Raw genomic sequence first — 22,589 nt, 5'->3', positions numbered from 1 at the left:
GCCACGCTGTAAGTAGCTTAACGATTACCTTCTAGATTGGTAAATATCATAGCAATTGAGTTTCCAGACAGACAACGAGGCATCTGGAGGTCTACAGTTAAACTTACCAGGACTGCCAATTGAGTCTAGCTTCACGACTATTGACTGTCATTGGTCTTATTACAGACTTAATGACAGAGATCGAAGGTGGTAAAATGTCGTTCTTTCTTACCTCTTTATTTTTGAATTTCGAATCCTCTTTAACATTGCCGTTGCCCTCGTTCCCTTCCATCACCGACATACGACGTCGTCTCTCCACCCTGTTCTGAACGTTGACGTAGGCGAACTCCAACAGGGCTGCGAACACGAACCCCAGACACATGGCCATCCACACGTCTATCGCCTTCACGTACGACACCCGGGGTAGGGAGTTGCGGGCGCCGGTGCTCTGTGTCGTCATGGTCAGCACCGTTAGCAGTCCCAGGGACACCCTGGCGGGGATGGCGTCGATGTCAATCCAGAACGACACCCACGACAACATGACGATGAGCACGGATGGCAAGTATACCTGAGCTATGTAGTACCCGAAGAGCCGCGTCAGCTCGAACTCGGCCGTGATGCATGAGAAGTTACCTGGAAGGAGACAATTCGACATTTGTGAAATTAGTTATTGAGAGGCGACTGGAGCGGGTGGACCGGCCCGGGGACTTGCTTGATACGTTGTCATCGTTGCTCACAATACCAATCACTGGATTGTCTCGTCCAGACGTGTTTATTACATGCAGTGGTCAAATAGCTGGGGTATTTCTGAGTGCGGCGTTAAACAACAAACAAACTAACAAACAAACAGTTATATCACGGCGTGTCAGGTTGATGTCGGAGGAAAGCCCGAAGTGATGCAGATTTTAACACTTGGGTGAAACGTACAAGATCATGGGAAACCGGGATTCAAACCCACGGTCATGTTTCTACGAAGACTAAAGGAAGCAACTCTGGACAGCGAACTGAAGGCCCGCGCTATATGAAAGTACTGAATGCGCCTTACCTACAATCATGCTGGTTGCTGAATTCTTGAACTCGCAGCTGCCTGCTGAATTGTACTGAACCACAAACCTGGGGAGTGTCATGCCCTCTCGCATTATCACCGGAGTGGAGTGCCACTTGAACACCACGTTGTCGGCCGTATAGCTGTCTGCAACACAAAGAAATACATTGTCACCGGAGTGGTTTTCCTCTTGTCCGTTGTCCGATGTATAGGAAACAAGCTTTGTGTAGGCAGTAAATTTAATTTTGATATTTTGGGCCCCCTCCCTTTTTAAACTGCTGGATCCTCCCTGGGTAACCTTGCTTTTCTCAACAATACTAAACAGTCGGGCAAACTATAAATATACACCCATGTTGGCTAAAAATTAAACAGATTAGCAATGGTTATTCGATGGTGAAGTATTTGATAGGGGTATCATACTTGTGTTTAGGACTTCACCTTTGTAGTTTTTCGGCGATTGCTTTCTTCCTTGTAACGTTTTGATAACGTTTCTGATTTGTTGATCAAATCCAGTTTTAGAATGTATACTTTCGTTTGCCCGGCAGTTTATTAATTTTGTGTAGAGAATTCCCAACCTTTCTTTTGAAATATTGTAAGGTATGGATTGGTTTTCAAGCAACTGGTATACATGGAATTTGAAAACGACTTGACACACATTGACAGATGCCAGAACATGGTACGCTTACCCCTGCTACTGGTTTGGTTGGCGGTTCCAGTCGGCGATTTAAGTACCGTCATTATCCGCGACACAATTCAACCTACCTCTTATACCGCTCATGACTGACACGTGTACACGCCTACCTTCACAAAGTGACAGAGCAATTGCGAGAGCGACTGAGGACTTCTTGGTCTGTGTGACTACCATACCATCTTCCCGAGGCAAGAACTGTAAAAGTCCAGTAATATTTTGGCTGGACCAACGAGTCGATGCACAGTCCAATCAAAATCGCGAAACGAAATCGACATCCGGTTCGTAAACAACATGGATTTCAGATTGCAGGATTTGCAAAAGATGTGTACCGTCAACTGGGCGACGACAGCTATTTTCATAACCTTTAATGTTTTTTAATGAAGGTGCTCACGTGATTTGTTGCACGTCGCGAGGTAATATATATCTTTATAATCGATCAGATCGTCTTGACTGGGCGCCGCCATTTTGTTTGAAGCAAATGCAAGTGATATGAGAGGTCGAATCTTATTGGTCAAGATGAGGGGCATACAAGGGACATAACTCGTAAGAACCACTGGTGGCGCTACGATCATGCCCAGAAATTCCAGCCTAGTTCGGCAAGGGTGGAAACTGGACTTTTACAGTCAGTTAACTCCAATGGCTCGGGAAAATGCTATCATACTGCCACATTGTACTTACAGCTGCTGATGTTGACGGAACACGTCTGCTGGTCGTGTGGGTATTTGTGTAGGTACATATCACAGCTCAGGGTCATGGAAATCCTGAAACCAGAACCAGAGATAAGGATGAGAAGTGAGACCGCCTCATCTGTTAGATTAATGTGTAAAGATTCAGAGTGACAAAACACTCTCCACAAGACTGCATGCGAGAGGGATGACTTCAACTTTCCAATGGCCAACTTTCCCTTTATGCCGAGCAATATTCCTTCAGCTCCGGCCTTTGGCGTCTACATTTTACAACGTTTGAGGTACTATCTTACATGCTCTTTCTATGAAGATTACAAAAGAATGTCGTACGACTCAGACATTTCCGACTTTGACGCGTCAGTGACCAAAAATATGTACGATGTTATACCTATCTCGTCTTGCATAATGTTCCGTGGTTTTCAGGTGAACATTGATTGCCTTTGCATGTGTTTGTGACGGCTGCCACCGGTTAGCCAGGATACACTCACCTATTAGCGAACACCTGGCATTATCACTATTTGATAGTGATTACAAACAAATTCTCATGATATGGTCGGAATAGTACAGCCGACTCTGCTATAAGCAGATATGTCTTATGAAAATGGAAAGGGTTTTGTCGTTTTAACGTACACGACTGGATCAGACTACGTGGTCACATTACGCGGTTACCCTACGTGCAGACAATCGAAGTACAGTAAACTACGTTTATAACGAACTCGCTTATAACGAACTGACGGATATAACAGTTTTTTGGTCCCGGCATTTGCTGTATATATGCTTATAACGAACTACCGTTATGTGTGTCATTTTGGTCTTTTTCATTTCCTGGGTCAAAATAATGATATTGTGCAACCTGCACAATACTTGATATTGGCGATGGACTTCCATCAATTACGTTCCGGCACTTCATGAACAGTAAAACTCGAAACAGTCTGGTAGAACTCATCACTTTCGGAATGGCACACCGTCAACTATTCTGAGAAAACCAGGCAGTGAAGACATCATGTCCTTGAGGTCCTCTTTACGAGCGTGGATTCCCGTCAAGTGCCCTTCAAAGAAGTCTCCGAGATAAAGCTTTGTACAAACTGCATTATCCCCTCTCAGCATCATCACCCATCACAGATACATCATCGCCATGACCTCAGTGTCAAGACTAGGAAGTGCATCATATGTTACAAAAAAAGATTTATACATCCCTTGACGGGAATGCATCAACTAGTGTTTCGACAGTTCACACAATAAACTCTTGAAACATCTTCCCGCTGATCTCAAATGACCATAAACTGGAAAAATAACAAAATAACTGTCATGAAAGATTAATTTCTTGCTCTTCGCACAGTATTCCCTGGGGAGATTTTAAGTAATGTGTTTTCATTTCTATTATGACCAATTGTTGCTTTCGGGAACATCATGGCTTGGCTTGACAGCTGTCATTAATCTACGTTACAAGGTGAAGTCATGGATTCAAAATACGAATCTAATCTTTATTTTTCCAGACGGAAGACACGAACGGCAGGTGATAAATAGTTTATTATCTAAATACGTACGTATTGTCTATGTTGCTTTAATCATGGTATGTATGGCGGTGGTGATAGCCTAGAGGTTACAGCGTTAGCTCGTCGCGTCGAGTACTTGGGTTCGGTTCTCCCATGGAAACATATGTGAGACCCATTTTGGGTATACCCCGCCGTGATATACCCTAAATCATGATAAAGCGGCGTAAAACCATACTCACTTACTCATTGTGGATCTAGTGAGTACGATCTACCCACCATGCTGGAAACTGCTTTTTCATTGCTGGTAATTATTTATACCACCATGGCCGCAGAGACATCATCCTCGTTTATACAGGGTATAATTCCAGGATCCATTCGCATAATGAACTTTCGACGTCTCATCAATAACTGACTCTGTCCTTTCTATAGACTTTCTACATTATTTTTACAGACTTTCTACAAGTATTCTAAGACTTTCTACAGACTTTCTACTACTATCTACAGACTTTCTACAGATTTTTATAGACTATGTACAGACTTTCTACACGTATTCTAAGACTTCCGACAGACTTTCCACATACTTTCTACTACTATCTACAAACTCTCTACAGATTATTAACAGACTATGTACAGACTTTCTAAAAACATTCTACAGACCTTCTACATAATTTCTACTACTATCTACAGACTTTCTACATACTTTCTGCAGATTTTCTAAAACTTTCTACATATTTTTACAGACTATCTATAGACTTTCTGCAGACTTTCTAAAAACATCCTGCCCCCACAGGCGCACCCGCCACAAACACATGCAAAGCCAAAGCAAGTGTTCACATGAAAAAAGCATGGAAACATATGGTACACGTCAAGAAGACGACCAAACAAGATCCTCCTACCTGATACTCGACTGCACCGTTCCGTTGGGATACAAATGTAGCAGTTTGTTAGCCACCGTCACGTCATGCATAATTGCCTGCTTTTCGTTGACGAAATACAGATCAGGTGTCCAGACCCTGTCCATGAGCTTGGTGTCCACTTCTATCCGGGTGAGATTGGTGTGGTCCGACCACAAGAGTCTGCCGTCCGTCCAGTTTTGGCGCAAGTAGATGCTCATTGAATACTCCTGGAAGTCAATACAGGGCTCAGATGGGTGAAACAAGATCTGCATTCTGGGGACACTCTCCCCAGGGAGTAGAGAATCTACATCCTCCATTGACTGGGATGTTAACATGCGTTTTGTGGAATTAGATCCTTCAAATGTGCATGTTATATTATTACTGGGATGACTATGATTATTATTATTAAAATTGAAGTGAAGTGAAAGCTACTGTGTTCACAGTGACGTGTAGTTTAGTCATCAATGGGCGTTATGATTATAATAAAGGGGAAGACATTGATGGTCTTGTGTATAAGCTACTTCACAATATGCTAGCGAGATAATATAAACTCGGTTATATCACGGCGTTTCAGCTTAATGAGGAGGAAATCCCGGAGTGAGGATTCACAGTCGCCTAAGGCTGAGCAGAGTTGCCTCCCTTTGTCGTGTCTGGATCTCCTCCCACGTTAAACTGACACGAATAAATGAAATACTGTTATAAGTGATGCAGAATCAAATTCAACCGCTTTTAAATAATAGATCAAACTACATTCACGCCCAGGTTCCTTGTCAACGAACACCAATACCCCATCATGACAATATTTGTAAGCATGTCGAAAGAATCGGCATTGTGTGCGTCTAATATTACACTACTGTTTCAATATCAGGACCAAAACTGAATACCTCTCTTCTACGTAGACAGGAATGTTGGTCGAAACATTAGACATGTGTAGACTTCAGACACAGTGTCCACATTATGAATCAATGCTGGATAGCTTAATATTGAAACAAATTGAGATAAATATAGTGCCAGTTGAATAACTTGAATCTACTTTGCTGTTACTGTTATTCTGGCCAGTACCTTTTACTAATATCAAGAAAATAAATGACGTAAAGAAATACGATACTACCGTTTTAACACTACTTCAAAATACAGACAAACAACTGGTTTCAAATCGTTATTGTCACATTGATTACAGATGTCTCCACACTATGCGCTCATTCAGCCTTTGGATATACAAGCCAAACCGACAGTACATGCTGTTAGAGAAGCAACGCTCACAGCCTTCAGAAACATGGACACGAAGTGATGCGGATTGAGGACCTTAATGATGAAACATGCTTATCTTTAACACTTGCTGCCAGAATAAACAATGCACAGGATGCTGGTGTTATTAGTAATGTTTTGTTTGTTTGTTGTTTAACGCCGCACTCCGCAATATTCCAGCGTTATGACGACGGTCTGTAAATAATCGAGCCTGGACCAGATAATCCAGTGATTGACATCATGAGCATCGATCCACGCAATTGGGATACGATGGTATGCATCAACCAAGTCAGCGAGCCTGACCACCCGATCCCGTCAGTCGCATCTTACGACAAGCATAGTCGCTTTTTACGACAAGCTTGTGTTCTGAAGACCTATTCTGTCCGGATATTCACAAGGTGTTATCAGTAATGACCATGTCACACTATACACGTGAAGATAAACTGGAGGGTATGGTGCTAGTGTGTTTGTGAGTTGTTTAACGCTGCTCCCGGCAATACATTGACTATTCCAGTTTTGGACAATCCTGTGATTGATCCTATGATCAGTATCCAAGTATACGATGACACGCAATGAACCAAGTCATCGAGTCTGACTACCCGATCCAATATGTCGACGGTTACGTTTGTTTGTTGTTTAACGCCGCACTCAGCAATATTCCAGATATATGACGGTGGTATGTAAATAATAGAGTCTGGACCAGACAATCCAGTGATTGACATCATCAGCATCGATCCACGCAAATAGGATACCATGACATGCATCAACCAAGTCATCGAGTCTGACCATATATGTGTGGATCTCTGTATATATCGTATTCTGATCATGAAGGCTCGAGTTTAATAATAGATTATAATAATAGATTTTAATAATAGATTTTAATTATAGATTTTAATAATATATTGTTATTGTAGATTGCACTAATAGATTTTAATAATAGATTGTAATAGTAGATTGCAATAACTGATTTTAACAATAGATTTTAATAATAAATTGTAATAGCAGATTGTAATAATACCTTCCTAGTGAAATGCCTAATGCTTCAGTTTGTCTGTTCATTTTCTGGTGAGTATTCAGAGAACCGGGGCGCCTGTTGCTCTGGGAGGAGGAAAGGCGTATGTTCAACATCGTCTAGATATGACCATTGATGACCGACCGTATCGACCGCACTACAGATGGAAGGGGCTAGTCATTGATAGGTACATAACGCGAACCTCATCATTCTGACTTGGAGACTGAAGCAACGGCTCGTGTGGGGTTCTCAGAGAGAATTTATTAACAGTAACCTAAGAGGCGAATGTGGATTAGATGGTCAGGCTCACTGACGTATTTGATTACGTGAAATCGTAACCCTACGGCTTGTCTGGTCCAGACTTACAGACCGCCGTGATATAACTGGAATATTGCTGAGTGCGGCGGAAAACAGCTTACACTCACTCACTTAATCGCAACCTATTAATTGTTTAAATGGCAAAATATCTACTATTTTGAAACCGTTCAAGTCTTTGGGCCGATGCTACTATACAAGATTGCTCTCGTAAATAAAACGTAGTTATTAAGAACACATTTCTACGTCTAAATACACTGGCTGATTGAAGTAGGCAAGTAAGACCTAATGTAGTGCCTCGACGGAACGCAGGAAAGAGGAATATTTATTATGGAAAGTGAAATATTCATAAATTCAAATTGTAGCACAACGAAACAAATTGGGTTTGTCGTCCACCATGATTCAAACCTGGCAGATTGTCTTAAAGCGTTTGTGTCCACGTGTCAATTATGCGTGTAAATACTCACGGATTTTGACATTGTATAATGGACGCATTTTGCCAGTTTGTGAATCCTAAACATCCCCCGATCCCTATACATGTATCTGATATATCATGTTGTGTTTCTTACTTGTACTCATTTACAATTGTGTAAGTAAGTGATCTACAATTCAATATTCGGTATCTCTTTGTGTGTACGTGCGTATGCGTGTGTGTGTACGTGCGTGTGCGTGTGTGCGTGTGTGTGAACTGCGTGTGCGTGTGTGTGTGTGCGTGTGCGTGTGCGTGTGTGTGTGTTTCGGACACATACGATATTTTCTTTAGCAAGAAGCGTAATAATTATAATCATTTTCGGGACAAACGTTACGTCCTTTGATAAAACATGAGGAAAACGTATTTTTCCCAAGAAAACGTAGGTCCCAAAATCCTCAATAGTTTAAAACACGTGCTAATCCTTCAAACATGTTTCTGTCATTAAGGTAGTCTATACTACTCCACCCTTGATAGGGATACATCTTTAATGCACATGAAACACAAAACAACGTTTATTTTCAAATAGAATGACAAATCTGATTATCTCTATCAAAAGTTGAGTAGTATAAGTATGGTAATGTACATGGATATACACAGTGTGGTGATTACACTCCTTTTTCCAAATTGGGCGATTTAAAAAACAGCTTTTTTTGCGACACTTGTATTGAGGAAACTGTGAAACCCTGACATACACAAACACACATACTATATGAAATATATATATTATGTATGTGCTATAAGCATCCGTGATCTGTTTTATGAAAAGAATACAAAATCATTTCATTTTTAATGCATAACATTTTCGAATATAATCAATCCTTTAGACAAATCTGATGAATATTTCTTAAAAATTGTCTGAATGACTTATTGGTCAATATGTTATAGCATTTGGATAACCAGACACAGAAAAGGACACACACTGGTTAACTGAAACAGGGTGGAACTAAAGAAACGAAATACATCTTTGGGTTCAGAAAAGCTGACAAAAAAGTATCGTACCATAGTTGATGGAGCAAAGCCGTATTTTGATTTGCGTTTAGCTTTCGCCGCAGTATCCTTGAAATAAACGAACAGAGAAACAGGCATGAAGGAAAAGCACATGCTGATAGAGGATCTTCATTGTAAGAAGAAGACTCTTAGCTTGAAGTTTGAACAGAAATAATTCAATTTAAAGGCAAATCTCATCTACTGACATTACATTCCTTTCAAGAAATCATAAAACCACTTTTGCGCACTACCATATTTATTATAATGAATTTTAAACTTTCGAGTTTTCTTTTTTGCAGTAAATTCAACATTTTCATAGCAAATACGTTGAAATTATGATTTTGTGTTTGTTTGGATACAGTATTCGTGAGCCTATCAACACAAATCACCTTTGTACGACACATGGAACAGACAACACTAGAGATGTGTTCATGGAGAATCACCAAGTGGTTGCTACAGCCATTTTGTTAGAAAGGTAGAGATTGCTGAACTAGCCGCACACACACATGCAGTTGGACAGTGTATCGCTGGAAGCAAGGAGAAAGATCGAGAAAGCAGGCACACGTTGTGTATCATTCAAGGACAAGCATGTAGATTGTTTTGACATATTACTAATCCATAAAAGTGTATTTAGATGATATCTTAACTGTTGCATTATCAATGTATGTCACAATGCTTCTTATGATTAACATTAGGGAGAAATATGAGAATATGTGGGAAAGTAACTTTGGGTTAGGATTAAAATATTTTTTTCGACCTGCATTTGTCATCAAATTGTCTTTTAGAACTTACAGTGTGAATTTTAAATAGCTTCCTATTCAATTACCATTCAAATCAAATCGTTAAAATGATGACATACTTTTGTAACTTAATTATCTTTTTGTGCAAACCAACATATCGAGATCCTTCTAAACGGTTTTTATCGTATTTATATATTTTGTTGTCTAACATATTGTGGCCTAGTATTGTGGTTGGAACGCCTTGACTTGGTAAACGAGGTACTCTGATATATTCCTCGAAAGTTTCATTAACTGTGATAAATTGTTATTTGATTTTGAAATCTGTCGAGTGGGATTTCTGTTCTATTATTTCCATGTAAAGGATGCAAAGAAAAAAATCAGCAAACTTTTATAGGACAAATATAATAGAACATGCCATCCCTAGAGCTCGGAGGTATAGCATTAAGATGATAAGTATAAGCAAAATAGTTCTCTCATCTAGAAAAAAAACTCAGTACATCCAGATAAGGTTAGCACAGCGGGTACAGCAACTATCTATGAAGCCCTCACCTGTTTCCCGTTACCAGGCAACGGCTGTGTGTTCCAGTGTAGGATAACACAGATAATGTACATTGTATACGATGCTGATTTAGTATAGCGTTAAATTACACCATAGTTTTCGACATTTGTTTATCAAAATACCATTTCACTACTTGAGAGTTTAAGACTTTAGGGTTTCAGAACAATATCTTTTTTGTCGATCTCTCACCTATCTTATCTTAGGATACCACATGAAAGATATATTTTCCGTGTCATGTGTAAAATTATATAAACATTCTAACAAATGTATTCACATCTCATATTTGGTTGAAAATTGTATTACAATCTTTCATACAAACATTAACGGCAATGTGAGTTCGATATCGCTTGAATTTATAAATATATTCTGTCAAATGATTTTTATATATGAAAATAAACAAAATCTACAAAGGAATGGGGCGATAGCAGCTACCACGATATAATTCAATATACGACACATGTGAATATACTCACCATTGTTCTATAGTTTCTAATATTACGTTTAGAGGAAGATCGGTCATTAACTGAGCTAACCCATTCGTTCTGGCCTGCTGTGACGGCTGGTTGTTTACGCATGCACGGCTTCCCATCACTTCCCTGTGGCAAACAAGATGTAGGGAAGGTGTACTACAGGCTACAGCGGTTCAGTTGGAGGTTGTGTGGGGTTCAAAGGGGTTAACTGCTATGTGAGTTCTATTGATGTAATTAAGCATGGACAGGCATATGGCAGGTCTATATGTACAGAAAAAGGTTTGCAAGAACAGTATATACAAGATCATTCACTCTGTGGTTGGCGTATTGCTTCAGAAGAACATACAACAGTGATACTACAACGCTAAAGATACGACATTTGGCTAGTCACTGCTGTGGTGCACCACATATAAGCATCTACACCTACAAAAGTCACAATCCTGACTTGTTCAGTAAATATTTTGCTATTGGTTGTTATCTGGTCTATTAGGAGAAAATATGTATCATATTTGTTATATATTACTATATTCCTGCGCGTCAGTCATTTTGAAATAAAAAGTCTTCTCAGCAGACACTAGGGAGGGTTGAAGTCATGCTTTGTTAACAATTGTATAACAGTGTTCCCAGTTGTGTTTGGTGAGCAAAAAATAAATAAAAGAACTGTCCATCCCCTCCTCACTTATGTTTTTAATATATAGAAAATACAAATTACTCTACTTCCCTCCTCACAGCGAGAAACACGTGCCAGAGAATACTTTTTGTTTGTTTCCTGCTCTCTCTATCACCATGCACCATACATGAGGTGATGTTTGTTGTTTCCATGAAGCGTTAGGTATCCTCATGGCATTGTATTCCGAGACAAATGTTTTACCTCATCATCAAGTTGATAAAAAAGATGTATTTTCTGTCATATGAAGTCAAATTCATTGTATTTAAAGTCCAGTCAATCCATGATGACGTTGGGGTAACCTCCTCTATGGAAACATACAAACACCCTCTTCTACAGGACTACCAGGACAACCGTCTAGCTCTACACGTTCTGTTGACCTTAGTACCTAATTTGTGTCCACGTGCCATGTGTCTATGCATGGTGGTGTATGTGTTCTGTCATGTTTGTTTGTTGTTTTACGCCGCACTCGCAACATTCCAGATAAACTGTCTGGCAAACGAAAGCATACACCCATGTTTGATGGTGGCAAAAGATGAAACAACAAAACATTGTTATTATTCGATGATGAGGTATTGGATACACGTATCAAAGTTATGTTTTGGACCTTAAGTTTACAGTGTTTCGGCGACTGTTTTCAGCCTAATAATTTTTTCATAACGTTTGTAATTGTTTGGTCAAATCCAGTTTTCAAGTGCAGGTTGTCTTTTGCTCGGCAGTTAATATGACGGCGGTCTTTAAACAGTCGGGTCTGGACCAGACAATCCAGTGATTGACCGCCCGATGACCGCCCGATCCCGACAGGAATGGGTTGCTGAAGACCAATCCTGACTCATATCGTCACGGGGTGTGCTGTTATGTCATGTGGTACCTCTGAACTTGAACTTTGTCAACACACACATTTATACCTTGTGAAGGAGTGTGAAATGCTGTTTTTGTAACAACAATCAATACATTATTTACATGCCTCCACAATCGTCTAACAACATTGTGATCGACATATAGACCGTCACCACGTCTCATTTGAAACCAACCCCTATAAGATATGGAAACGATTTATGGTCCTGATTTGTTGTTGTTGTTGCATTAAGTGTTTAACAGGTCGCCTTCTGCCTAGGCAATTTCAGCTGACCTGTCCCTCTTTGGGACTCCTGTGTGTGAGTAGGGTACACATATCTATTGTGAGTTTGGTGTTCACATAATTTCTGTTTTTGTATTGATATACTTTCTATTTTCTTATATTGATATGATTCCATTTTTATCCTTGGCTGCTCTGTTTATATACGTTCGAATAGCTGTCCATCTCTCAGAAATAGAGTTAGGTTGGCCTTCGCTATTGCATCTCTTGGCTTTAGGAGATGTTCCTGATGTTCAAACATATGGAGACTTAATGTAAGGCTACAACTATCTAAGGTGAGGTTAGGTGAGGTGAGGTGAGGTGAGGTGAGGTGAGGTGAGGTGAGGTGAGGTGAATTGGGTATAACGTCTCGTCCCAGATTGTTGCACTTATATAGCGACGTGTATGGACGTGCGTATGTGTGTGGCTGCTTGTACTAGTCCGGACTGATGCCGATTTATAGTGCTAAATACCATGCCGCAGTTTAACATGAATACCCTACTCAGACACAGCATACTGACTCCGAGCCGATCGGTCCTTGTTTTAGCTCCTTAATACTGAGCGCCAGACAGGGTAACAGCAAGTACCATCCTTTAACGTCTTTTGGTATGACGCGGCCGGGAATCGAACCCTTGACCTTGCGCTCTGCGGCTGGACGCTCTACCACTAGACCACGGAGGCGGTCCAACTAGCTAAGGCAAAACATAATGCTCATTATATATCACCTTGGAGTGGAATATTTCATACGTACGTGATAATGAGTCTCTGGGCTGTTGTTACTAGTAGCTTGAGCATAACAATTGTAAGGTCGATAATGTAGCTTGACAGGCGTCTAAGGGGTACTAATTGTGGTCTTGCTATTCAGGACATTTGGCACTACGTGGTGAATAACACTCATGCTTCTAATACATGCAAGCTCGTGTGGCCGGTGTTCTACACTCACTACTAGCTACCGTGACAAAGCATGCATTGTTGTTAATGCCACTGGTTTCAAGAATTCCCAAACACTGGAATCAACAACATCAAACGCTTACATCGTAGTCTCGAGAACGGAAAATGTGTAATTCAAACAATCGTCACCGACACCCCTGACACCATGATACCCACAACCCGATACCAGGTGTCTGACACCCTGAGAACGGAGATGAGAATGTTATTTATAGCAGACACTGTCCTTCACCTTTCAACAATCTGCACACTTCACTTTCCGCAGTCATCACTTCGAAAGACACAGACGACTACAAGACAAAGAGTTTCAGACAGAGGTAGAGAGGGGGCCTTGTTACAAAGTGGGTCAGCATGAGAATCTCTCTGGCGTTTTAAATAACCATTAAGTGATTAAAGACGTCAGGATAAACAGGAGAGATGTTGTAGAGAACAAGATGCAGAACCAAACATGCACGGCTGAACCACGTCAACATGACCTCAGAATCAGGTCCATTTTCGTTGCTACAGTTCGTCTCAACGCCATCTGTATCGTATGTTGTCATGGTATTATCAGGTCTGTATATGCAAATCTTCATCTGATGACACCTTCACTAAAACACATGCTCCTTGTCACCTAGCAGAGCATTTCACAACAGCCAATGATCCAGTTTCATTCACACTATCTCTGCTATATGGCAACAATAAGGGGCCAACAAATGGGAACCAACTCTACTCGATGCAAAGGTCACTCACATATGGCCCTAGACAATATACTCCATCCAAGCATAGGAAAATGACATCACTGAGATGTGGCCAGAACATAAGTCAGAAGGGCGTCTGGATAGCCTACTAATTGAGCGTTCATTCCAAAGATCCGGATGTACAATTTCAAATTTCGACGTCTGGTCTGATATCCACGATAGCACTTGTTACTGACCTGTCATAGCAGCAGATAACAAAATATCAAATCTTTTTCAAGAGTCCTGTGTAAAGTAGGTAGACAGCTTTCACTTGCAGAAGGCCGTGGCGTTTCCAACACCAATGAAGATGACACATTCTTTCAAGCGATTAACAAATCACCATGACAGCACAATTTAGCTACGTCACCAAGCTCTATCGTCACCATGGCAACAAAGGCAATCTACATACGTCACACACTGTACTCACCATAGCCGATTCGTCCACGGAGTCTATACTGAGCACAAACAGTTGAACCATCACTCTTGTGGGGAAATCTGCAATGAAATACGTCATTTTGGTCTTCAACTGGTCCTGTCCAATGTCGTGCAATCTGAAGTACTGACCCAATCCCAACGTACTGACTCACAAATCCCAACGTAATGACTCACAAATCCTAACGTATTGACTCACAAATCCCAACGTATTGACTCACAAATCCCAACGTATTGACTCACAAATCCCAACGTACAGATGACGATCTACCCTGTCTACTCTGGTTTACGTCAAATTGTCTACTCATTTCAAACAAACTTTTCACAAAACTTTAATTTGGATTAACAAAATGTTGCTACGATTTTTGACACCGTTTTTCTCGAATGTCTGATATAAAGTTGTTTTTTCGGTGGCATTCTAGAAAAAAATGTTCGAATGCGCGTACATTCTGTGTTTTGTAATACAGTAAACTACGGTTATAACGAGCTCAAAAGGGCACCTATTTTTGGTTCATTATAACCGTAGTTCGTTATAAGCATATGCACAGCATATATACAGCAAACCAACGGGGAAAAGTAGTTTGTTATATACGTCAGTTCGTTTAAGCGTGTTCGTTATAAACGTATTTTACTGTATGCATATACTCACTGTCATTGAAGTTTGGTGCAATTTTGGGATCATAGGTTCCATTGTTGAGGATGTCCTTCAGTATCTCCTGTCTGGAACACAAGGCAATAACATGAGCAGGGAATACCGCGTGAGGATGTCCTGCCTGGAACACAAGGCAATATCATTAGCAGGGAATACCGTGTGAGGTGAACGTCATATCCATTGCAACACTGTTGGAAATGTCTATTGTAACATTGAGGGAAATGTCAACTGCATTGTAACATTGTGGGGAAGGTCAAATCCATTGTAATATTGTGGGGAATGTAACAGCCATTGTAACATTGAGGGGAACGTCATTTACATTGTAACCATGGGAAACCTCAAATTCATTGTAACATTGAGGGAAATGACAACTGCAATGTAACATTGTGGGTTACGTAAAATCCATTGTAATTTTGTGGCTTATATCAAATCCTTTTGTAACATTTTTGGAAACGTCAAATCCATTGTAACATTGTGGAAAGGGTTGATTATGAAGCGCCAAGTGATGGAAATGTACACTTACCTAGGTTAGAAAAACGTAAAACATGAAAAAAGTTCTCTGTTACAAAATGACATACTCAAGCTAGCAATACATCACAGGTTTATTGCGTTAGCTACAACTCCTGACGCTCCCTGTATTACAACGCATTGCCGAGATTATTAACAGCTGGTTTGGGAGGCTTCCACTTTCTCTGCCAACATGTGCTGATGAATGAATTACTTTTATTAAAGTTTATAAACTTCGTTTTGCCTATCTCCGCTGACTCGTGCATTCTCATCTGAACATCAGATGCCACTGATTAGAAACTTGATACATTCGCACGGCCATAGCCTGAAACATCAATGGTTATTCCTATTCCTAGAAGACACTTAATCATACACGGAGAATTAAGGATATTCTTCAACAGAGATCGAAATCAGCCTTAAAACCATCGTGTGTCATTGAAAAGAAATTGAGACCTTGAAACATTCTTCACCAAGCACATCAACATTTACCATCGACACATGATATGTTAAAGATGACACACGATGCCACTTTTAATGCCAATGCATATTTGACGAGAACCTAACGAGAGTGATTATTGGGAGATACCTGAAGCCGGAGGCTGAGCATTGTCGATGAAAATGATATTCAGCATGTCAACGTACCAGGGAACATGAGATACATATTGATTGCATCCTGCTGCTGGGTTGACATGCAGTCCATGTCTACACACTGAGAAATACGTTGTGGTATATTAGATAACAACTTGTTATACCCTCTACGTGAGTCAATGTTGTAGGTCATATTCCATATAAATATACCTGCGAAACAATAATCGCATCTAGGATTGGCAAACCAGCGTCGTTAACACGGCAGTGCCACACACAAGCTATCGATCTACGCTAATAAATTCAATTAGATAAATTATGAATTTGTATATCGTACTTTCCTATTTGTAACTCACCAAACGCGCTAAGAGCATGATAGATCTACTTTATTACCCGGGCAAAGGATCAGTACGCCCTCGAGTTTGTTTCTCAGCTCCCTGGGGACTATACAACTAAAGTGTCTTGTGTGGCGCTAGTTGGTTAACCGTCAAATGCTATCGGGTACCCATTCACTGCTGGTTGAACGGAGGCATATTTCGAACAAAGTTACTTGTTCATGATATAGTCGGAATCGCTAAATCGACTCTGCTTTATGTAGAGTTTTCATTGGATATGGAAAGAGCTTTGTTGTCTTAGGAGACACCATATGTGCTACATGTGCTACATGTGCTTAAGTGTGGAGCAGGACCAAGCCCTAGAATCGATCAGGAGTCAAGCTGAAGAACGCTGCCATCCATCCAAATACCCTCACTTCAAGCATGGGATTCCAGAGACGTAATTCTTTGATTGGTCTTCTATTGACGTGATAACGGTAACTAAATGTGTATATTTTCCAGTCAATGTGTAGAATGTGATTCACTTTACGTTTGTATATTTACAATTTACAAAATGCCTAAATATTTCAGTCATTTCCAAAGTGACTGAAATATATGTACATTTATTTGACAGAGTGACTACCAATTATTAAGAAGTTCAAAAGAGCTTAAAAACATCCACGTAGACCAATTATGCAAGGATTAGAGTGAGTGAGTGAGTTGGGTTTAACGCCGCTTTTAACAGTATTCCAGTTATATCACGGCGTGTCAGCTTAATGTGGGAGGAAAGCTCAAAGTGATGCAGGTCTCAGACGTTTACCGCTTTGGTGAAACCCACGAGCACGGGTATGGTGCTGACAAACCTAGAAACATAATCGGGGCGAACCGGGATTCGAACCCACAATCATATGTTTCTGGCGTGCCCAAGGGACGCAACTCTGCACAGCGAATCGCGGCGCCTTAGACGACTGGGCCACCCGTGCCCCCAAGGATTAGAAGCCAACACATAAACAGAAATATACACTGACTTTCGTTTCCTTTTAATCCTAACATTTTCAACCAATGGGTGAAATTCAACAAAACATGTTTGGAATTCCTTATTCGACTTTTATGAATATGGAAAAGGTTTATCTCTTTTATGATAATAATGAAATAAACGGGCAGATTGTTCTGTCAAGTTGTGATGACTGAAATATTTAGGCTTTTTGTAAATTACTTAAGTGACATTTGTAGTCAATTACACATTAAAGAATATGGGAAGGATTTTGTCGCTTTTATTTATTATTATATTTATGACTAGGTCCATTACGAATATTCACTAACATCAATATGATAGTTATACCCGCAGATCACACTTGACCTCTTCATTTTCCGGACAAAAACATCCATTACCTCTACAAGATTAAAAAGACATAACAGAGCAATATTGAAGCATATTTATTGCTAACACTTCAAACGCTCACAGAATATGGAAAATCCAAAGTTTTGTAGCAGCCATTAATAGTAATCACATGAGGACACGGGGCGTTATGGTTGCCAGTAACAAGCTGCCCGGAAACGTCACAGAGAAATAATAGAGAATGCGTCATCCATACAGTTGCATGTCTTCAAGAAATTACTTCCTGCAAAATCAGTTTTTTTCTCTTTCAGTCTTGCAATCAAATTATCTTTCAACTGAGGTCGAATGATTATCTATCAGTAAGATTGAAATAGATTTCCATGCATGCCATGAACTGCACCCTCTGTAATATGCTGGTCTTTCCTTACCAGCCATAAATTGAATCCTACAAAGAAACAGAGAGGGTTGTGGCATCAAATTTATTTCACAGCAGGAAGAAATCATGTGTTTATGCCTAAGCTGGGGACTAAGCTGATGTTGACCAATGAGGTTAAATGAACCTGACATGAATGCTCTACGACATATCTACAAGCTGAATTTGATCGGACTGTATGAACATGTTATGGCAAGCGTCTGTCATTATTGCCATCTCTACAATCGAGGAGAATCTTTTTACGACGAATTTAAACAGCTTCGAAGGACGCTTGTTCAAATTGTGTTCGATGGGGATCACAACATTCAAGGCCTTAGTTGTTGATGGAAGGTATGAGGACGGGCACTTGAAAATGTGACGCTTTGATAACAAAAATAGTGTTCCAACAATTCACTCTTTGTGTTCCCGTACTTGTTCAAGTCAACAATTGACTTGCCTTTGCATGTGTTTGTGACGGTAGCTTTTCGCGGACACTTGGTATCATCACTATTTGAATCGTACAATTGAACTGCTTTTAGCAGAGATTTATTTTTGCATATGGAAATAATGTCACCGCTTTCATTTACATATCACCATCACCTAAATAGTCACTCAGTCCACATTTGGATAAATTTTAATAAACTATATTTTGTAATATTTAAATAGGTTAAAACGACAATACCAAAAATATAGTTGTTTATTCTAAAAGCGGTTATACAATCCAATAACACTAATTATGGAACGTAGACAGCTTAGTGTCCATCGTCACAATAACGTAGTGCTGAGGATGGGAGTCCAAGTGACACCACCCCCTCCCCGTGCCGCTCCCTGCATCCTGCTCTGTCACCTGCCTTCACATAAAAGCGTTTCTAAACGCCCCTGAGTCCACTGCTGGAGTACTTGTGTGTTCTGATGTAATCGTCCACTGCTGGAGTACTTGTGTGTTCTAATGTAATCGTCCACTGCTGGAGTACTTGTGTGTTCTGATGTCATCGTCCACTGCTGGAGTACTTGTGTGTTCTGATGTCATCGTCCACTGCTGGAGTACTTGTGTGTTCTGATGTAATCGTCCACTGCTGGAGTACTTGTGTGTTCTGATGTAATCGTCCACTGCTGGAGTACTTGTGTGTTCTGATGTCATCGTCCACTGCTGGAGTACTTGTGTGTTCTGATGTAATCGTCCACTGCTGGAGTACTTGTGTGTTCTGATGTAATCGTCCACTGCTGGAGTACTTATGTGTTCTGATGTAATCGTCCACTGCTGGAGTACTTGTGTGTTCTGATGTAATCGTCCACTGCTGGAGTACTTGTGTGTTCTGATGTAATCGTCCGGGTGAACTTAGTCGTGAAACTACTCCCATGCTTCAGTGTGTTCTCAGTTAAGAGGAAAATGGGGCACTTGGGGGAAGTGCCCAAAGTGTCGTTTTTTAACAAAACATTAACTAATAGGTTTAGCAGGGCAACTGTGGGGGACATTTCCCCAGACGCTGAATCATTACATGAAGTAACAATGGCTTTAGGTTAAACCATGTAGGACCAACCAGACCTCACAGCTCATGCCTAATTAAGTTACATTAAGTGAAGTAAACTGTTCGTCTGTCATTCTTAGACCCATCAATTCCTCTCACTAACTCACTGTTTACTAGAAAATGTGCTTCGTGAGAACAGCTCCTTACAAGTCGCATTTCTTCAATTCGTTAATCTGCCCACAATCAACAGTTCTTGAAATATTGTGACCCAGACGATATGCCATTTTCACAATCAACCATGATTGACCAACATTTTTTGGACGCTAAGTAATCTTTCAGTGCGATTCCTTTCATGTTCTTGAACGTTACATGTCTCTCCCATCTGGTCCAGACAGTGTTGATATACAACTAGCGAGGGATGCCTTGACCAACAGTTTAACCACAGATTTGTTTTGTGTTGTGGGTGAAATTAAATACAGTAAACTACGTTTATATCGAACACGCTTATAACGAACTGACGGATATAACGAAATGTGTTTTGACCCCTCCATTTGCTGTTTATTTGCTGTAGTTATGCTGTATATATGTCTGTAACGAACCACGGTTAAAACGAACCAAAATTAGTGGTCTCTTTGAGTTCGTTATAACCGTAGTTTAATGTAGTTACATACTTCGACAAACCAGTCTCGCCACATTGTTCAAATACTCGATCAACAGATATCATTCTGACATACCCTGAATAATATTGACGGCTGCTTTGTGCAGTAGTCAGTCACTCGCTGAAATGCAAGTTATATTGGCAGGTAAACACTAACTTCTCCACAATTAGGAATAATATAATGATGTTTGTGAATTATGATGATTGTGGCCTTTGATCGTAGATAAACACGAACCCTTCAACACACCTGGTCACGGTCAACTGTTGATTAGCATTATGCAAATGCCACCGGTGATAACCTTATTCATACCGTAACTCGTATCTCGTTTTCAATTCCACCAAGGGCACACCAATGAAGATGGCCACATGACACTGTAACAGACCGCCTCCGTGGTCTAGTGGTTGAGCGTCCGCCCGGAGAGCGGAAAGTCCGCGGTTCGATCCCCGGCTGCGTCATAACAAAAGACCGCCGTCCTATTGCTTGAATATTGCTGAGTGCGGCGTTAAAAACAAATAAAATCATAACAAAAGACGTTAAAAGATGCTACTTGTTGTCAAAACAGGGACTGGTCGGCTCGGAGTCAGTATACTGAGTCTGAGTGGGGTATTCATGTTAAACTGCCCCATGGTATCTCAGTGAGCCATCACTATAAATCGGCATCAGTCCGGATTAGTACAAGCAGCCACACACACGTGCATGCACGTCGCTACAAATGAGTGAGTGCGTGAATATGATTTTACGCCGCTTTTAGCAATATTCGAGCAATATCACGGCGGGGGACACCACAAATGGGCTTCACACATTGTACCCATGTCGGGAATCGAACCCGGGTCTTCGGCATGACGAGCGAAAGCTTTAACCACTAGGCTACCCGACCGCCCCTCGTCGCTATAAAAGCGCAATAATATTGGACGCCACGTTGAACCCTGTTTCGGATCATTTAGTCCGTTATACGATTTCCGAGAACCCTGAACCGAGTTGCATCGGTACCGTGGAACTGGTCCCCTGATGACCACAGCTGCAGAATTGTAGCGGATTGCTGACATTGGATGCCATTTTCCATCGCTAGTTCTACATGACACAATCAACATAGTGTGTCAGTATATAGCCGATGGTGGATGTGTAGAAACATGAACCTCACTATAACGTGGAGTGATCTGAGCCGTGGTTCTCGATATAACGGGATCTAACTTTACCAATTGGAGTCCATTTAATAGACAACAGGTGATGCCGATGAATATTTTATTACAATTTTTTTTTTTTCAGCGCAAACCCTCGGGTCCGAGACTTAATATGAAACTTTTATCATTACAAGTTGTGACACAATAGTGAAATGATAGCGACAAAACCCTTTCCATATTCATAAGAAATCTCTGCCAAAGCAGAATCGATTGTACTATTCCGACTATATGACAAACACGTGTTTATGAATCACTGTCCAATAGTGATGATACCAGGTGATCGCGAAAAGGCATTTACAACATAAAGCCCAGTTTCAATCTTGCCACGACATTGATATCGAATACATGAACTAACATAAAGGTTATTGGTTTAATTTTTTCTGTTGAATATTTATTCCCATGGCATGGGTTTGAATGTTAGATGTGAGAGTTGGACTTGTATCATGGTTCGGTATATGTTTGATGAAAAAACTCCGACACAGTACTCTCAGAAAAAAAATGTTCTTTTAATTAGTCAATCCATCTTTATTCATGATGCTGATGAAGCCAAAGGCCTATAGTCTGGGTGTGTTAGAAATTCCTACACTTTCCTATATTCAGTTTCTGTACAATCACACGTCATTAACTTAGAAAATGTGTTGGCATTTGGATTGTGGTAGCAATAGTTATTCAGATATTGTGCTCTTAACATTGGACACTGGACACAGAAACATAAAAAGTGATCTTCAGGTTTACAATTTCTAGAATCTATGTTCTCTTTAAATACCCAGATGTTATTTCGGTCACCTATGGTCTTTAAGCGCTGCTTGTTTGATATCGAGTTTCACAGCATCACGTGTGACCATATCGAGATTCTTTTGACGAAGGATGCTGTGCCCAGACATTCGAGTAAACATCTCACTATAGATCTCCTATAACAAGAGCAACGACTGGCGTAAACTAATTGAGCAATGTGTGCATGTGTATATTATATCTCTGAAAGTCTTACTCGA

The 22,589-nt window shown here is 40.5% G+C and overlaps 1 protein-coding gene across 6 annotated transcripts in view; it reads right to left on the bottom strand.

Moving 5' to 3' along the window:
- The window catches only part of LOC124147253 (glycine receptor subunit alpha-2-like), a 139,714-nt gene that overhangs the window by 10,013 nt on the left and 107,112 nt on the right, over positions 1-22,589 (bottom strand). For 4 of the 6 annotated variants that reach the window (XM_046517912.2, XM_046517910.2, XM_046517914.2 and 1 more), the window contains exons 3-10: positions 15,129-15,199; positions 14,475-14,542; positions 10,600-10,722; positions 10,117-10,140; positions 4,794-5,020; positions 2,394-2,476; positions 1,025-1,171; positions 212-612 (exon numbers count right to left, since the gene is read on the bottom strand). In XM_046517912.2, the coding sequence (XP_046373868.1) occupies positions 212-612; positions 1,025-1,171; positions 2,394-2,476; positions 4,794-5,020; positions 10,117-10,140; positions 10,600-10,722; positions 14,475-14,542; positions 15,129-15,199 (1,144 nt within the window). Of the gene's footprint in view, positions 1-211; positions 613-1,024; positions 1,172-2,393; positions 2,477-4,793; positions 5,021-8,839; positions 8,897-10,116; positions 10,141-10,599; positions 10,723-14,474; positions 14,543-15,128; positions 15,200-22,589 lie in introns of all 6 variants that reach the window. The other 2 variants (XM_046517916.2, XM_046517917.2) reach the window with 2 other exon arrangements.

This window comes from Haliotis rufescens, unplaced genomic scaffold, assembly GCF_023055435.1.
Source record: "Haliotis rufescens isolate VD_foot unplaced genomic scaffold, xgHalRufe1.0.p SCAF_30, whole genome shotgun sequence".
NCBI lineage: Eukaryota > Metazoa > Mollusca > Gastropoda > Lepetellida > Haliotidae > Haliotis > Haliotis rufescens.
This window is presented reverse-complemented; position numbering and strand designations above follow the sequence as displayed.